Genomic DNA, 14,586 nt, shown 5'->3' with positions numbered 1-14,586 from the left:
AGTGTCCCCAAAGAGGCCCAGATACATTTGTGAGCATCCTTGAAGACCACAGGAGTCCTACAAAGGCTTAAAGCAATCAAAAACCTCCTAGAGCTCATGAAGATTATCAGCTGTTATTGAGGTACAAACATCCCATCTTATTTTTACTTACATCCTCAGCCCCCAGGCCAGGGAACTCAATGTCTGCTTGAAGAGAGAATAAAAGAGACTGGGTAACGTACCTATGACAGTTTTTACTCCTATGGACCCCAACACTAATTTGGCAGGTTAAGTAAAAAACTTCTCCCTGTTGTTAACAAAGATAGCAGAATAAACGATGGATGCCATGATTGTTCTTCAAGTGCTCCCTGCATTCTTTGCAGGACAGGAGAGGGGTACTCAGTCTCAAGTAACCTTGTCAAGACAGAAACTCACAGATACATGGAAAGAATTTCCTTGCTAATCATTTAAAGAAGACCAAGAGAATATTTCACCCATCTACCCTTAATGCAGATGTAAATTTTCTCCCCACAAAGCACTCAGGGACAGGGTATTCCATCTTGATACAAATACATCTCTTCACTTAGTACATACAGACCAGTAAAAGAATGTCTGCATAACTCTTGCTTTCCTAAGAAACAGCCCAAATAATGTCTTATCTAAGAGAGAAGCAGAAGGTCAAGAATACATAGAAGAGAAACCTTATTCCCTCCAGCTCAGAAACACTTGCCTAGCATTCCTTCTCTGGTACGTTAACCCTGCCCCACACCCTGAAATTCTAAATGGGGAGGAGTGAAGGAAATGTATCGGAAGGAGACTTGGGAGGCTTTTAGTAATGTTAGAATACTGCTTACTGTTTACTAGACACATGGAGAGACTTAAATAAAAAATTCATGCCAAACAGTATCTGTACAGGAGACCAGCTGTGCCTATTTACTCCAACAGACATGGTTACACAGGACTCTGAGCTCTATTATCCAGGCTCAGCAAACTACTCTAGCAACAATTGCAAGGGCTTTGAAGCAACTCAGGTCACAGAACAAGGCCTTCATTTTACAGAGAAGTGCTGAAGAACAGTTTTTTCTAAGAACTCTAAATTCTACCTGAAAGCAATCAAATTTGATCATGGGAGAGAAGAAAAAAAAAACAAGCCTCACCATACTGTGGGCTCAGCACCTAAATTACTTTCCTTCTCCCCATAATGCCCAAGACTTGCAGGCACCATTACCCCCACTCCCCCACCTCCATGCTCATCCCTGACGACTGACACCAGCCCTTGAAACAGGGCGACATGCTGCTGATCCCCGCTGAGCACAGCCTTTCAGCAGTGAAGCCTGAGTGAATTCATATACCCCCATCCACGAGTGCCTTGGAGCACAGACATCTCACCTGAGAAGTTTGCTGAGAATTCATTTCTTTTTATTTTTTGATCGACATCAATAAATGACTGAGAATGGTATAACTACGAGGAAGATGCTTTAAAGACTACCAGCTTTTAAGTACTGAAGGGGAAGACCAGTACCAAAGCAACGACTATGGTCACAACCGGCATTTAACGAGGGTTTTCTAAGTACCAGATTCTGTGGTAAGAGCTTTAGCATCTTTAACCTTAAAACAATGCTATGAGCTATGCCTAGTCATCTCCTTCCAAAAAGTACAATATGGAAAAGGGGGAAAGGAGTAACTCTACAAAGGAAAGGCCTGGCCACCATCATCTCAGCCACGTGAACAAGGTCAACCTCAACAGTAACGAGCCATGTTGAGGGTATATACTCTTGACATGACGAGCTGGGAGTAATGATTCACCTCTGAACCCTTTCTCTCAAAAACCCATAATCCAGTCCTATCATGAGAAAAACATCAGACAAACCCCAACTGAGGGACATTCTACAAAATACTCACCTGTGCTCCTCAAAACTGTCAACGTCATCAAAAACCAGTCTGAGAAACTGTCATAGATCAGAGAAGCCTAAGCAGACATGATGAATAAATGTTATATGGTATCCAAGATCAGACCCGGGAACAGAGAAAGGACATTAGGGGAAAACTCACGAAATCCAAATAAACTGTAGAGTTCAGCTAATAACGAAGTGCCAGTGTTGGTTCCTTAGCTTTGACAAACATCCACAGTAAGGTAACGTGGTAAGGACAAGGGAGACGAGGTAAGAGTGTATGAATACGCTGCCTTTCTTGGCAACTTCTCTGTTAATCTAGAACTATTCTAAAATAAAGTCTAATTTAAAAAACCCTCTGAGGTTGATGCTCTTGTCTCTCTTCTAGAGATGAAACATCACAGGTTACATAACTTCCCGAAGTTATAAGCTAAGGAGCAAAAGAACGTGGTCAGATACGTCTCCTCTCCCTTAAGCACCAGTGCAGTAAGGCTGTAACGTCCTACGTTGTATAAGCTCTATTAAAACGGTTTTATGCCAGATACATGCTGAGAAACTTCAACTAAAGGGATCTGTGTCACTTGCATTCCTCAGAATACACTTTTATTTTAGTACACTTTTAAATAGAGGGGCCATAACACTACTTCCTGAATATTCCATTTTTATACTCGTCACAAATTTAAATTACTCCATCAATGTCAACGCTGTGTGATAAGCTCATTTGTGTTTAAATGTGATCAAGATTTTGCCAAAACCTTTTTTTCTTCATTTATTGAAGTACAGTTGCTGGACAATATCGTGTAAGTTATAGGTGCAGAAGGTAGTGATTCACCATGTTTAAAGGTTATACTCCATTTATAGTTATTATAAAATATTGGCTATATTCCCCATGGTATATGTTTCACAGTATATCCTTGTAGCTAATTTTTTTAAATTAATTTATTTTTTAATATATACCTCCTCCTCCATCTCGTCCTCTTCTTCCAACTCCGCACCCTCCTCAGGCCGGCTGCCCTCGGCCTCCAGCTCTCGGGCAGCCGGGAGCCCTGGCCTCAGGCAAAGGCCCAGGTTCTCCTCTCTTGCCGCAGGCACGGGTCTCAGGGCGGGCGGGACGGCACCGCTAAGGCTTCCTCGGCCTTGGCAGCACCTGGTCACATGTGGCTACCACAGGGACCCCCTCCCAAACAGGCGGTGGAGACCATGTGAGGCAGACAGAGCAGCTGGATAGCGCGGGAATTCCCGTGCCTGCCCCAGCTGCCAGTGCACAAGCGCGGAGACCTGCAGGACCCACTTCTTGTAAGCTTATTTTACACCTAACAGTGTGTACCTCTTAATCCCCTACCCCTATATTGAGTCCCTCCCTTTCCTGCTCCCCACTGGTAACCACTAGTTTGTTCTCTACATCTGTGAGTCTGCATTTTTGTTATACTCACTAGTTTGTTCCATTTTTTAGATTCCACCTGTAAGTGAGATCATAAGAGTGTATCTTTCACTGACTTACTTCACTTAGCAAATAGTCCTCCAACTCTATCTGTGTTGGTGCAAATGCCAAAATTTCATTTTTATGGCTAAGTGGTATTCCACCATACCATATACACACACAACTTTATCCATTCATCTGTTGATGGACACTTAGGTTGCTTCTGTATCTTGACAATTGTAAATAATGTTGCTATGAACACTGGGGGGCATGTATCTTTCCAAATTAGGGTTTTGTTTTTTTTGTTTTTTTTTTCAAATATATACCCAGGAGTAAAATTGCTGGGTCATATGATAGTTCAATTTTTAGCTTTTCTGTTTCCCACAATACCAAGTTACATTCCTAGCAACAGTGTAGAAAGGTTCCCTTTTCTCCACATCCTCACCAACATTTGTTATTTGAGTGTTTTGTTTTTTATGACAGCCATTCTGCCAGGTGAGAGGTAGTATCTCATTGTGGTTTGGACTTGCATTTCCCTGGTGGTTAGCAATGCTGAGCATCTTTTCATGTGCCTGTTGGTCACCTGCATTTCCTCTTTGGAAAAATGTCTATTCTGCTCTTATGCCCATTTTTTAATTGGGTTGTTTGTTTTTTTATGTTGAGTTGTATGAGCTGTTTATATACATTGGATATTAACCCCTTATCACTCATAACATTTATAACTATTTTCTCCCATTCAGTGGGTTGTCTCTTTGGTCGATGGTTTCCTTTGCTGTGCAAAAGATTTGAAGAAAACTAAATGCCCTCTGAGTATAAATTCACACAGTCTTATCGACTAAACCAGTTTCCCATGTGAAGCCAGCCTCTCTGGGAAAACTCCAACATCCTCCAGGAAGGCTCAAGCAGTCCAAGACATATATTCTTTTTTTTTCCTTGGGATTTGCCAAAATCAGACAGTAGGATTCAATAAATATTTCTAAACACTGCACTTAATATATTGTTCCCTGGGAGAATATACAGTGGAAGTGGTCCAGCAAGTAAGAAAACAGTCTGCCTTCTTGTGTGATTAGATTAGCTTGCCTAAAGACATGTTTTTCACAGTCTTGTTCTATTTACCAGTCTGTTTGTTGTTCTTTTTAAAGGCAAGTGATCCCTTAAATTATTGATTTTACCACTCTGGGCTTGTCTCAGGAATAGCTCAAAGTACACCTCCCCACCCCCACCCCTTACACTTCAGACTATCCCAAGGCAATTAATTAAGGACACTGTATCAGTTTAACAAGAGAAGGATAGAGAGAAAAAAGAGGAAGTGATTATGACAAATTTTCCCACAGCAGTAGAGTAACAAATGGAGCTAACTCTCCTGATTCACTGGATAATGGAAATAGAACCAAAGCCAAAGTTAAGTTTAGAAAGAAATGAACCAAGTTAACGAAGCCATAATCATTCCCCCAGACACACACAGACACACACACACACACACACACACACACAGAGCAACTTGGCAAACTGGTACTCATCCAAAACAAATCCTTCTTATTGAGAATCTTTGCTATTTTTATATCTGTATTCATGAAAAAAATCTTTTTATTTTGGAGCCTTGGGTGGTTCAGACTGGAATTTTTAAATTTCTAAAGTCGAACTAGGATTAGAGGCCAAGGTGTTGAGAGGCCACAGGGAAAGTTACACTTCTAGGATCATCATGGTGAGAAAGAAACTGAACATCAGAAGCAGACCACCTTGGGGCAGAATCCTGGGTTCTCAAAAAAGCACTTAAACCCTCTGGATGAGTATCCCCAGTCTGCCCAAATCCTGATCCTCCTCCAGGCAGACATCCCTAATCTAAACCTATTTATATCCTCCATCATCTCAGCATTCCAGATGGATGGACACCGAATTCATCACACTAATCTGCCACCCTTCAAATCCTGTCCTAACTCCACAAAGGACACCTGCTGAACATTAAACCGAGACTGAATTTCAAAGCCAAAACCTACAAAATAAGGAGAGGTCAAATTTTTCAAAGCACTTGCCGATAAGCTTTTTTGTATCCCTTAAATTGCTCATGAATGGTGTCAAGTTTTCTCAGTGATTTTCCATTCTGCCTTTGGTTCACCAAACGTCGAAGGTTGCCAACTATCCACATGGTAGGGAAAGTTGAACCACGTGGGACAGTACAGAGCAGATAAAACATGTAAAAACATGAAGCAAAAGGTCACTGTTTAACCTTAACATTTACATGTCCATATTACAACTTTCGTATTGATATTATTATTAACTCTTAGTAAAGCCACATTAACCAGTATATCAAAGAGAACCAATTAAGCCATCTGCCATGTGAAAGCACAGAGCAACATCACAGCATTGTACCTGGTGCACACAGGCACATATATATTGTTGAATTAACCAGTAGTCTTTGACATCTGCTAAACATCTAGGGGGAAAAAAAGGAAAGCTCTTTCCCTTCCTGGTCTTCACAAATATTTCTAGATAGCTTTTATGCTTAAAATGCTGTTTCCATGATGGCCCTATGCTGCATTTAATACGTAGGTAATACATATGAATATTAGCAAACAGATAAGCAAAATAAAGGCATTATCTCTAGGTGATTTGAGAATAATTAGATAACTTTTAGATTCATATATAACCTCCTAAATCATTTCAGTGCAGACCTGCTCATGTATGCCTGCAGAGCAGGCTGGGGTTTTTGTTTTTCTTTTGTTTTTTTAAATAAAATCACAGAAAAATCTACAGCATTATTTGAATGCTTCATTTGGTATTTAATTGTTTATTTCTACTATAACTTATTTGAACACCCTAATATGTTTAGATATTAATAACAAAATACATCAAAAAAAAGTTTGTGATAAAACCTTCTTGAAGTCCTATCTTTCTACACATGTTCCATCATAGTTTTGGGACAAATCTGCCTGGAAGCCATGCTGCCAGGAGCAAGAATAAACACATTTTGTGACCTCTGATCTTATATACTACAAAATAACCTCCAGATACCATATACACATTTCCCCCCAAATAGTGTGTTTTTCCCATACCTAAGTGACACTGGATTTTATGATTATTCTCAAACTTAGCCAGTCTTGATAGTTTAAAAAAACGTGTTGTGTTTTGCTTTACATGGCTTAGAGAAAGGCTGGTTGTTCACATATCTGAATATAAATAACACGCATAGTATTTCGAAGCAACTCAATAAGAAGTACAAGAAGCTTTGGGCACCTAATACTATTTAAAAGGTACAATATATATTGAAGTCCTGGGGTTAAATGTTTCCTTTTTTCTTTTTCTTTTTTTTTTTTTTTTACAGAATCATCCAACACTTCCGTAAAAATTTCCTAAAGTTCAATACAGATCAGAATGGTGGAACTTAGGGTGACAATGTCTCTTTTTTAAAGTATGACTTTCTCTTCTCATCAGATACTGAAGAATATGCTCAGTGTTCATATTCTCTCTTTATCTCATGGCCCATCTGAGTTTTGTGCGTACACACAGACCTACGTATATATGTGTATGCATGCATCCATATACATATACTTGGTATACACCCATGTATGTACAGACACACACAGATACTACACCTTACACTCTTCCCCTTAGTCTCAGTACACCAGCTACTGAGATGCCAAGAGCTATACTTCCTCTGTCCTCCAAGTAGGACAGGTTTGTCTTGGCTCTGCGAAGAGCAGGGACAGCTCCACGTACCCATCGTAACTGACATCTGTGGGCAAGACGCCGAGGTACACCTCAATCCCGTGTGCCTGCTGGGGATGCTCACTCACACACCTGCTTCAACGGTGTGAGTGCAGCCTGTGGGTTTTCCTTGATTGATGTTGGTGTAACTGCTTCACGGTCTCTGTGGGTGAAGGGAAGTGGGCTCGGCTCAAATCAGCTTGTGGTGCTTTGCACTTCCACTTGCTATTACACAAGGAACAACAAGTTTCAGAGGTGGGTGCACATGCCCCTGGGCTCACCACACCCTCACTGACGGACTGAAAAGGCACCCAGACTTAAAATAAAACAACAAAGAAAGAGGCTTTGAAAACCAGGAAACAAGCAAGCAAAGGAAGCATCTGTTTCTTTCATTGAAAAACCACCCACCCCCAGGAATCATACAGATACACACACACCCACTCACCACCGCAACCGCGACCACCACCACCACCTGAGGACCATCGATTTCATCACCTCCAGGCCTTCTGAGAGACTTAATCTTTCTTGACTAAGTGAATTTGTTTCTGGCCCGAACTGTAACAGTATTCATGGAATCATTCTGAACCAAAAAATAGAGGGAAAAGACACCTTCTTGAACAAATTTCACAACTTTGAACAAGGTTCAACCTCCCCTAGCATGGACATGATGTAATAAATCGAGTCCATGCAGATAGCTTTTCATCTTTCACACCCATCTCTTATTTTCAAAACAAAACAAACATAAAATCAGCTAAGTGAAAAACCCAACTTTGGATCTTTGGTGCCCCACAACCAAACCCCCACACGTCCCCAGGTGAACAATCAGGTAAGATTCCACAGGCTTTGGTCACCCCTGACACCATGCTATTCTTTGTCTCTTCTACTATGAGATTTGAAGCAATAACTATAATTTTAGAAAAAACTGGTAAGAAAAATCCAACCAGAAAATACCTGTACATTCTAGCAAAATATATGCAAAAGAAAAAATCACCAATTGGATGCCAAAACATTTCTGGCTTCTGAAACCACTCCATACACCCAACTGGGGGATAGAACTGTAGAAATTCTAGCAAAAATGTAATAACTATATTTAGTTGAACTATGTAAACTGCCATTTCTATACAATTGAAATACTGACAAGTTCCGATGGATCAACCTATTTCCTTAGATTTCTACATGCCACAATACCTCTGGTGATCTGGACAGAACGTTTATGAAGTGCCAGAAGCTTCATTATCTAAATCCTCCCATTTTCAGCCATATTCTTCCCTCTTTCTCTCTTCATCCCCTTCCCTCTTCCCCTGTGTCTCTTCCCTGAACAGATGGAGGCGGGATCCTGAGTAATTACCTGGAACCAGATCTGGGTTTGAGCCCAATTTCCAGTTCCAGAGGTAGACCTGTACATCCATTCATAAAGTTTTTAAAAGTAGGGCTCTAAAAATGTCTTCTCCACTCATGCCTTCTGTTCAGGGACCATCTATCCTAATAGTGACGTTCACTCATCCAAGGTGAATTTAAAACAACCCTTGAAAACCTAACTGGTTACACACACCACATGGTTTGGGTTTTGAACTCTCTAACTGAGCTCGTCACAAATCAGTTTTCACCTTTTACATCAATTTTCTCCCACTGGTCCAGAATTGCCTTGACATTTTCTAGTCACCTTGCTTTCTCCAAGAAGCTTCCCACTGGAACACAGGAGAGTTTGCCAGATACCTTCACCAAGTACAGTAAGATTACTGCACTGGTATCCTTTACCACTTTGAGAGAAGAGTATGCATTTAAGTCAAATATCCACATCTAAAGGAAACCCATCCTTGCAGGAAACAGAAAAATTAACAGAAAAAAATTAACTACATATACAATAATCAGGAAGCCCTCACACCCCTACCTAGTGTAGCTGCCAAAAGTGTGCTAGAACCTTTGGACAGATGTCAAAGGTCACAGATTAGAGAGAAAAGATGCCAACTGAGTGCAATAATGTATGAAAAAATCCTTGGAAATTTTTAAAGAATCCATGAGCACAAAGTACTGATAAACGGCTGTCTTCAATAGGTTACAAGCCTAACAAAGACTAAATTCAAGTCCCACTTTTAAGAAAATGTATTAATTGATGTAGTGCTCTCATTTCTGTATCTTTCCTTTCATGACGATTCTGAGTATCTTCAGTCCTCAGGGTTGTCACCAACCTGATTCTGAATGTAACTGCAGTGGGGATGGGGAGACAGAAACTTAAGGGGCTTAGAACAAAAGCACAAAGTCATGATTCAGTCAAAAGAAAACCAAGTGTCTACCTAGTATGAATTAAATTATACGATTTTTCTCTCTTCAGATTATGCCACCCCCAAGAACTCAGTTTCTACAGTATGGTTTCCCTAAAGACAGTAAATTCTGTATTGAAATACACAAATAGAAATATGGGAATCCCAGACACAAGTCCTCCCATTTTACTGACTAATAGAAGCATTAATAGAATAGTAATAGCATTATTATAATATTATATATTACTGTGAGTACTATTATTGTTATTAATAATAGAAGAAATAGCATCGTCAATGTGACTCCAAAGAATTGCTATCAATTCACCTAAGAAACATAGCAACCAAAAATTACAGTGACGGCTCATGTGTGTAGCATGTGTTAGGCACATACATAGCTCTTTTTTAAGGATGTCGAGTATCCTATCTCACTAATGTTCTTTCCAGCAACCCTTGAGGTGAAGAATCCTCCTTCCACTTTACACATGAGGAAACCAAGATGTAGAAACTAAGTAACTTGCCCAAACAGACAAAACAGGTGGTGAAGCTCAATGTCAAACCCAATTCTTCCCCATCCCACATCTCTATCTATTCTCTCCTGACTTCTCCTGTGGAGGCCCATGAGGGAGCAAGCGTGAGGGTGGGAGGTGGGACTCTAAGGAGCTGCCAAGCCCCTGCCCTGCCTACTCAAGGCAGGTACAGCATAGCTAGTACTTATTCTAACGGACATTTACCATGGGAGACTACCGTTCTGCAGAAGCCAGATCTTTTGGCTTTTTTGTCAAGATTAACCAGATTTTTATGTAATTAAAAAAATACTAGCAGCTAGTTCTTTAAACACACACACACACACACACACACACACACTCTTCCTTGCAGGGCACACAACGCGTCTGAGGGCTGGCTCTGCTCTGTGGTCCACCAGTTTGGAGCACCTGCCTAGCCCGCCCGGTGCCCATAGCCTCTGTCCATCAGGAGCCACACTACAGTCCAAGTCCGGAAGCCCCTTATTAGCTTACATTAGAGTTCCGTACACTTTGCAAATCAAAACCCTCCTTAAAACTACCAATGGTTTCAGTGAACTGAAGAGAGGCACGAGCTTTAAAGACACGAGCTTTAACAACAGAAGCATCCACCTTCTCCCATGGTCAGTACCTGCAAAAGGACAGTCAGATCCCACCCCAGCCACTAAGCAGGCAACTCCAAGAGTGGTGACGGCAGCCTCTGGGTTCTATTAGCCTGTGCTTTGCCAGAGCCACAGACCAGGGGAAATTTCAGAAAGGCAGATCACAAAGGCAAAAAGCACCGGCAGGAACCGCTCTCCCCATAACCTTTCTTGTCCCTCTCTCCCCTTCCAGTTTGATGATTTGGCAGTTCTGGAATTCTTCCGAGAGGAGTCAAGACTCACTCTGCCAGCCCCAGCTGTTCAAAGCGCAGCACAATCTGTTCCATACAGTTGGCTGTATTATAGCAATAATGTGGCTAGAGTTCACCTTCATTTGCTGCGAAGATCATTAACTATCCCTCGGAGAGAGACAGCATTAAAGAGAGAGAGGGCCCGAGACATAATAAATGGAGTCTCTGGGTAACACAGCCCCCCCCCCCCAAAAAAAAGGTAGGATGATGCCAGCCAGGCTACCTGACAGTTTCCATACTCAGAGAAAAGAGTAGAAAACAAGGGCAGGAGGGATGGAAAATAAGAGAAGAAAGGAAAAGCAAGAACGTGCCTGCCAAACATGTATTTTCACAGGAAGGGAGAATAAAGAGGAAAAACATTTTTTTGAAATAAAGACAGCAGGACATATAAGGTTAAATCACAGTAGTGATATGATCCTCCTTGTCTGGCAGCTCAAACATTCTAGCACAGAGGTGGAAGTAAATGTGGAAGGAGATCGAGTACAGAGAAAATGAATCACAGTCTAATACAGGAAGAATGTAATATTCAGGACAATTTCAGTGTAAGTAAAAGACGGTGAATTCGGTGAAACGTGTCTAAATCGTGTATCTGGCCTCCCATTCACAAAACTGAAGTCAGATGTGGAGTGGGTGTGTTTCTTCATTCAATTCACACATTCAGTTAAAGTTTACAGCGTGCCTCTTTGGAATCTTGTTCGCCAACCAGTAAGCCGGCACCTTTATAAAAGCACGAGGGATCAGGGTGCCCCTTCAAAGAAAGGACTCCAGGATATATAACCACCTGGAAGTTCTTCAGTTGATAATGAGGGCATCAAAATCAACACGTGTTCTAAGTGATGTGCAGTTGTTGTATCCATCTAAACCAAATTTCAGCCAACAAGGGATAGATAATTGGTGGAGAAGTAGGAATTTTAATGGCAGACTTCAACTGCTAAAGAGGTACCTTCTTCGGAACCACACGGGTAACGTATTTTAAGAGCAAAAACAGTAACTCCATATTCTACATCTTCACTAATTTCTTTTCCTTCTTTTCTATAGTTAAAGTTATCCCTAGAGCAGCAGTTCTCAACTGGGAGCAATAGTGTTCTCCATGGTGCTTTTTGGGCTGCATACAGGGGTATGAAGTGTTATCAGCAACTAGTGGGTAGAGGCCGGGGTGCCACTAAATTCCACGATACACAAGAAAAAAACCCGACAATACAGAATTATCCAGTCCATACTGTACACAGTTTTTAGAAGTAGGAGAACAGGAGGTGTTTCTATATGCATCCTGCTATTATTAAAAAACCTTCCCTCCACGTAATAGTAACATTTAACATAACTGCAAAGGAAAGCAAGGGGAAGAAATTTAAAACTAATTTAGAATCACAATGGAACTCTGGAAAATCCTGTTACAGCATCAAATTTTGTGTAAGGCTCCAACCAGTGATGTCATTAATACAAGGCTTAAAAAATATAGCACAGTCTAACTCAATTCACCTAGAAGGTAGCTTCAAAACATACAGAATCAAACATAGCAAAAAAAAAAAAAAAGAAAAGATAAAGATTTACAGAGGGAAAACAGCCTTGGCCACCTCCTGTGGAAATACACAAACTCACACACACACACTCACACCCCACCCACAAGCACAAACACACCCACACCAATACCTTCTAAAACCAGAAGCCTCTGTGTTAAAGCTCTCATACTGGCTCTGCACAAAAGAACCTGCTCTCAAGGGAGACAAAAAGTTGGGATTTAACCTTCTCCTGCAAGAAGAGAAACACTTCCTCAGTCACACCTAGAAACGAATGAGTCGTCTGTGATGTTTTCATCTGTAGTCAGCCCAAGAGCTCAGCGGAGTCATCCTAACATTTATAACGCCTGGTAAAAAAACCAACTCACTGTGAGGTAATTAGTGAAAGCTCAGGTCATATTCCCATCTTGCCAAATAAACAGAACTGCCCAGGAGAATTCCTGCTGCTTCAGCCCTCAGACTGATGCTCACCTGGTCGGCTCTCTCCTCCCCACTGATCCTCGCTCAGGTCCTCGGGGTCTGTGTGTGGCTGTGGGCAGGTCTGACATGTGTGGGCTCCTGGGCTTTTCTGGACTCCTCTTGGCAGCCACACTTGGACTCAACTCCTGCGAAGGGAAGAAGCACAAGGGAGGTGTCATCTTGAACAGGGATAGAGCTGTGACTTCCCAGCTCGAGGAGAACATGTTCTGCCCTGTCAGGATGGGGAAGTCACTTTAGAAGTCGAGCCCAGGACTTCCCAGCACAGACCGTCCACTAGCTATCGTGCGGGTGCAGACTTCCACTCAGCAAGGCAGGGACGCAAGGGCAAAGGAATTCATTCCCTGACTCCTCACCATACACAAAGTACTGGGAGCAGGGAAAATGGACTGGGAAAAGGCATGTGTCCTCAGAGTAGAAGAAAAATACTCCAAAGGAAATTTTATTTGAACAGATTTCTTTGGCAAAATGTTCCCTCTTATGTGAACAGAACACAGAACGTAATTTGGTAATTCAATTTATGAAACTGTCCATGCGTAACTTAAGAAAAACATGGATTCAGTTTTGTTTCCATCCTGGCCTCTCCCAGGGTCTAATCCCAAAGCTGCTTTTGTAAACCACTGTTGGCAGAATTATCAAGGTGATGGAGGTCACAGCAGGTCATTTATCTCTGGTTTTAAGGAGAAAATGTAGGGACAGGGGACGGGACCATTTCTACTGTAACCAGGTTAAGGAAATCCTTACTAGACAATGTACTTACACCCACTAGAATGTATTTAAAAACCAAACTCCTGTCCAGTTCAATCCCGGAAGGAAAGCATGAGGACAACAGTAGTATTCAGCAATGGACAATGGACACCCAAAGTACTTTCCAGTCTGGGAAGAACCCAAGATGTTACTAAATCAGCCAGTGATGTTACATTGAACCCAACTCTCATCCTAAATGTCATTACATTAAAATGCCTAAAGATTTCTTCCTCAAAGTGCTTCTCCTTTGATCAAAGGAAATTAGGGTGAGAAGAAAGGATACATGGATAGAGCTAGAAGACCAGGAGGAGGAGAGGCTCCTCCAAAACCCTATCCATGTCTACAATTCAGGTGTTCATTCTGTAAACTGGTAGCTCAGTAGATCAGTCATGTACTTTTTAACTCATAAAACTAAATTTACTTATTATCCAACACTACCTTATGTATTAGATTTATTGAATAAACCATAAAAATTTAAATCACAAAATGAACTATATGACAAAATGTGGGGCTTTGTTGCATGCCAAGAGTGCATTTTCTCCCCAAGTGAAATTTTCTGGAATAAATGTGACTTTGGTCATAATAATACCTCCAAATCATCTTCTACTTTTGCTGCATCAGAACATTGTAAACAGTGTATTCAACGGTATGTGAGTGTGTGTATGTGTACATGCATGTATTCATCTGTCTTACACAACCATGGTTGGGACACCAGTTAGTTTACTAAGCCAAGTGAGCAACTGAAATGTTTAAAGTTGCTTAACTACAGCAGCCAGTATCAGGGTAATTTTATTTCTTTAAGAATATATTTTTCTGAATAAATATGGTTGACACTACATTTTTGTGAGTCCTCTTGGAGAATATAAACTACTGATGGATACCTGTCAATGACAGTCCTCTGTAGTTTGTGGCATTTGGGATTTATGACAGGAAAATCACTCATTTCCCTAGTGATCATAGAGAAATCTGCTGAATTTTATATAATGTAATTGAAGAGACAGTAAGTCAAAACATATAAAACATTCTTCATGCTTATCTTAGCCATCTGCAAAGCTTCTTATATGCACGAACTATTTAACATCATGTCAGGCAGTTTTATGAGTTTCCCAGGAATTATGAGTTACTTAAATACGAGCATTTTGCTGTCCCAGTATAAAACCCCAAATTAGCCAGTC

At 41.1% G+C, this 14,586-nt stretch overlaps 1 protein-coding gene across 14 annotated transcripts in view; it reads right to left on the bottom strand.

The window, feature by feature from the left end:
- The window catches only part of LOC105084198 (uncharacterized), a 987,172-nt gene that overhangs the window by 669,218 nt on the left and 303,368 nt on the right, over positions 1–14,586 (bottom strand). For all 14 annotated transcript variants that reach the window (XR_012500991.1, XR_012500992.1, XR_012500990.1 and 11 more), the window contains one exon: positions 12,659–12,792. Coding sequence is in view for 10 of the 14 variants with exons in the window: in XM_074348164.1 (XP_074204265.1) it covers positions 12,659–12,735 (77 nt within the window). In the remaining 4 variants the exon portion in view is untranslated. The remainder of the gene's footprint in view (positions 1–12,658; positions 12,793–14,586) is intronic.

Source organism: Camelus bactrianus, chromosome 20 (genome assembly GCF_048773025.1).
Source record: "Camelus bactrianus isolate YW-2024 breed Bactrian camel chromosome 20, ASM4877302v1, whole genome shotgun sequence".
NCBI lineage: Eukaryota > Metazoa > Chordata > Mammalia > Artiodactyla > Camelidae > Camelus > Camelus bactrianus.
Note: the sequence above shows the minus strand (reverse complement) of the source record. Positions and strands in the feature narration are given on the sequence as shown.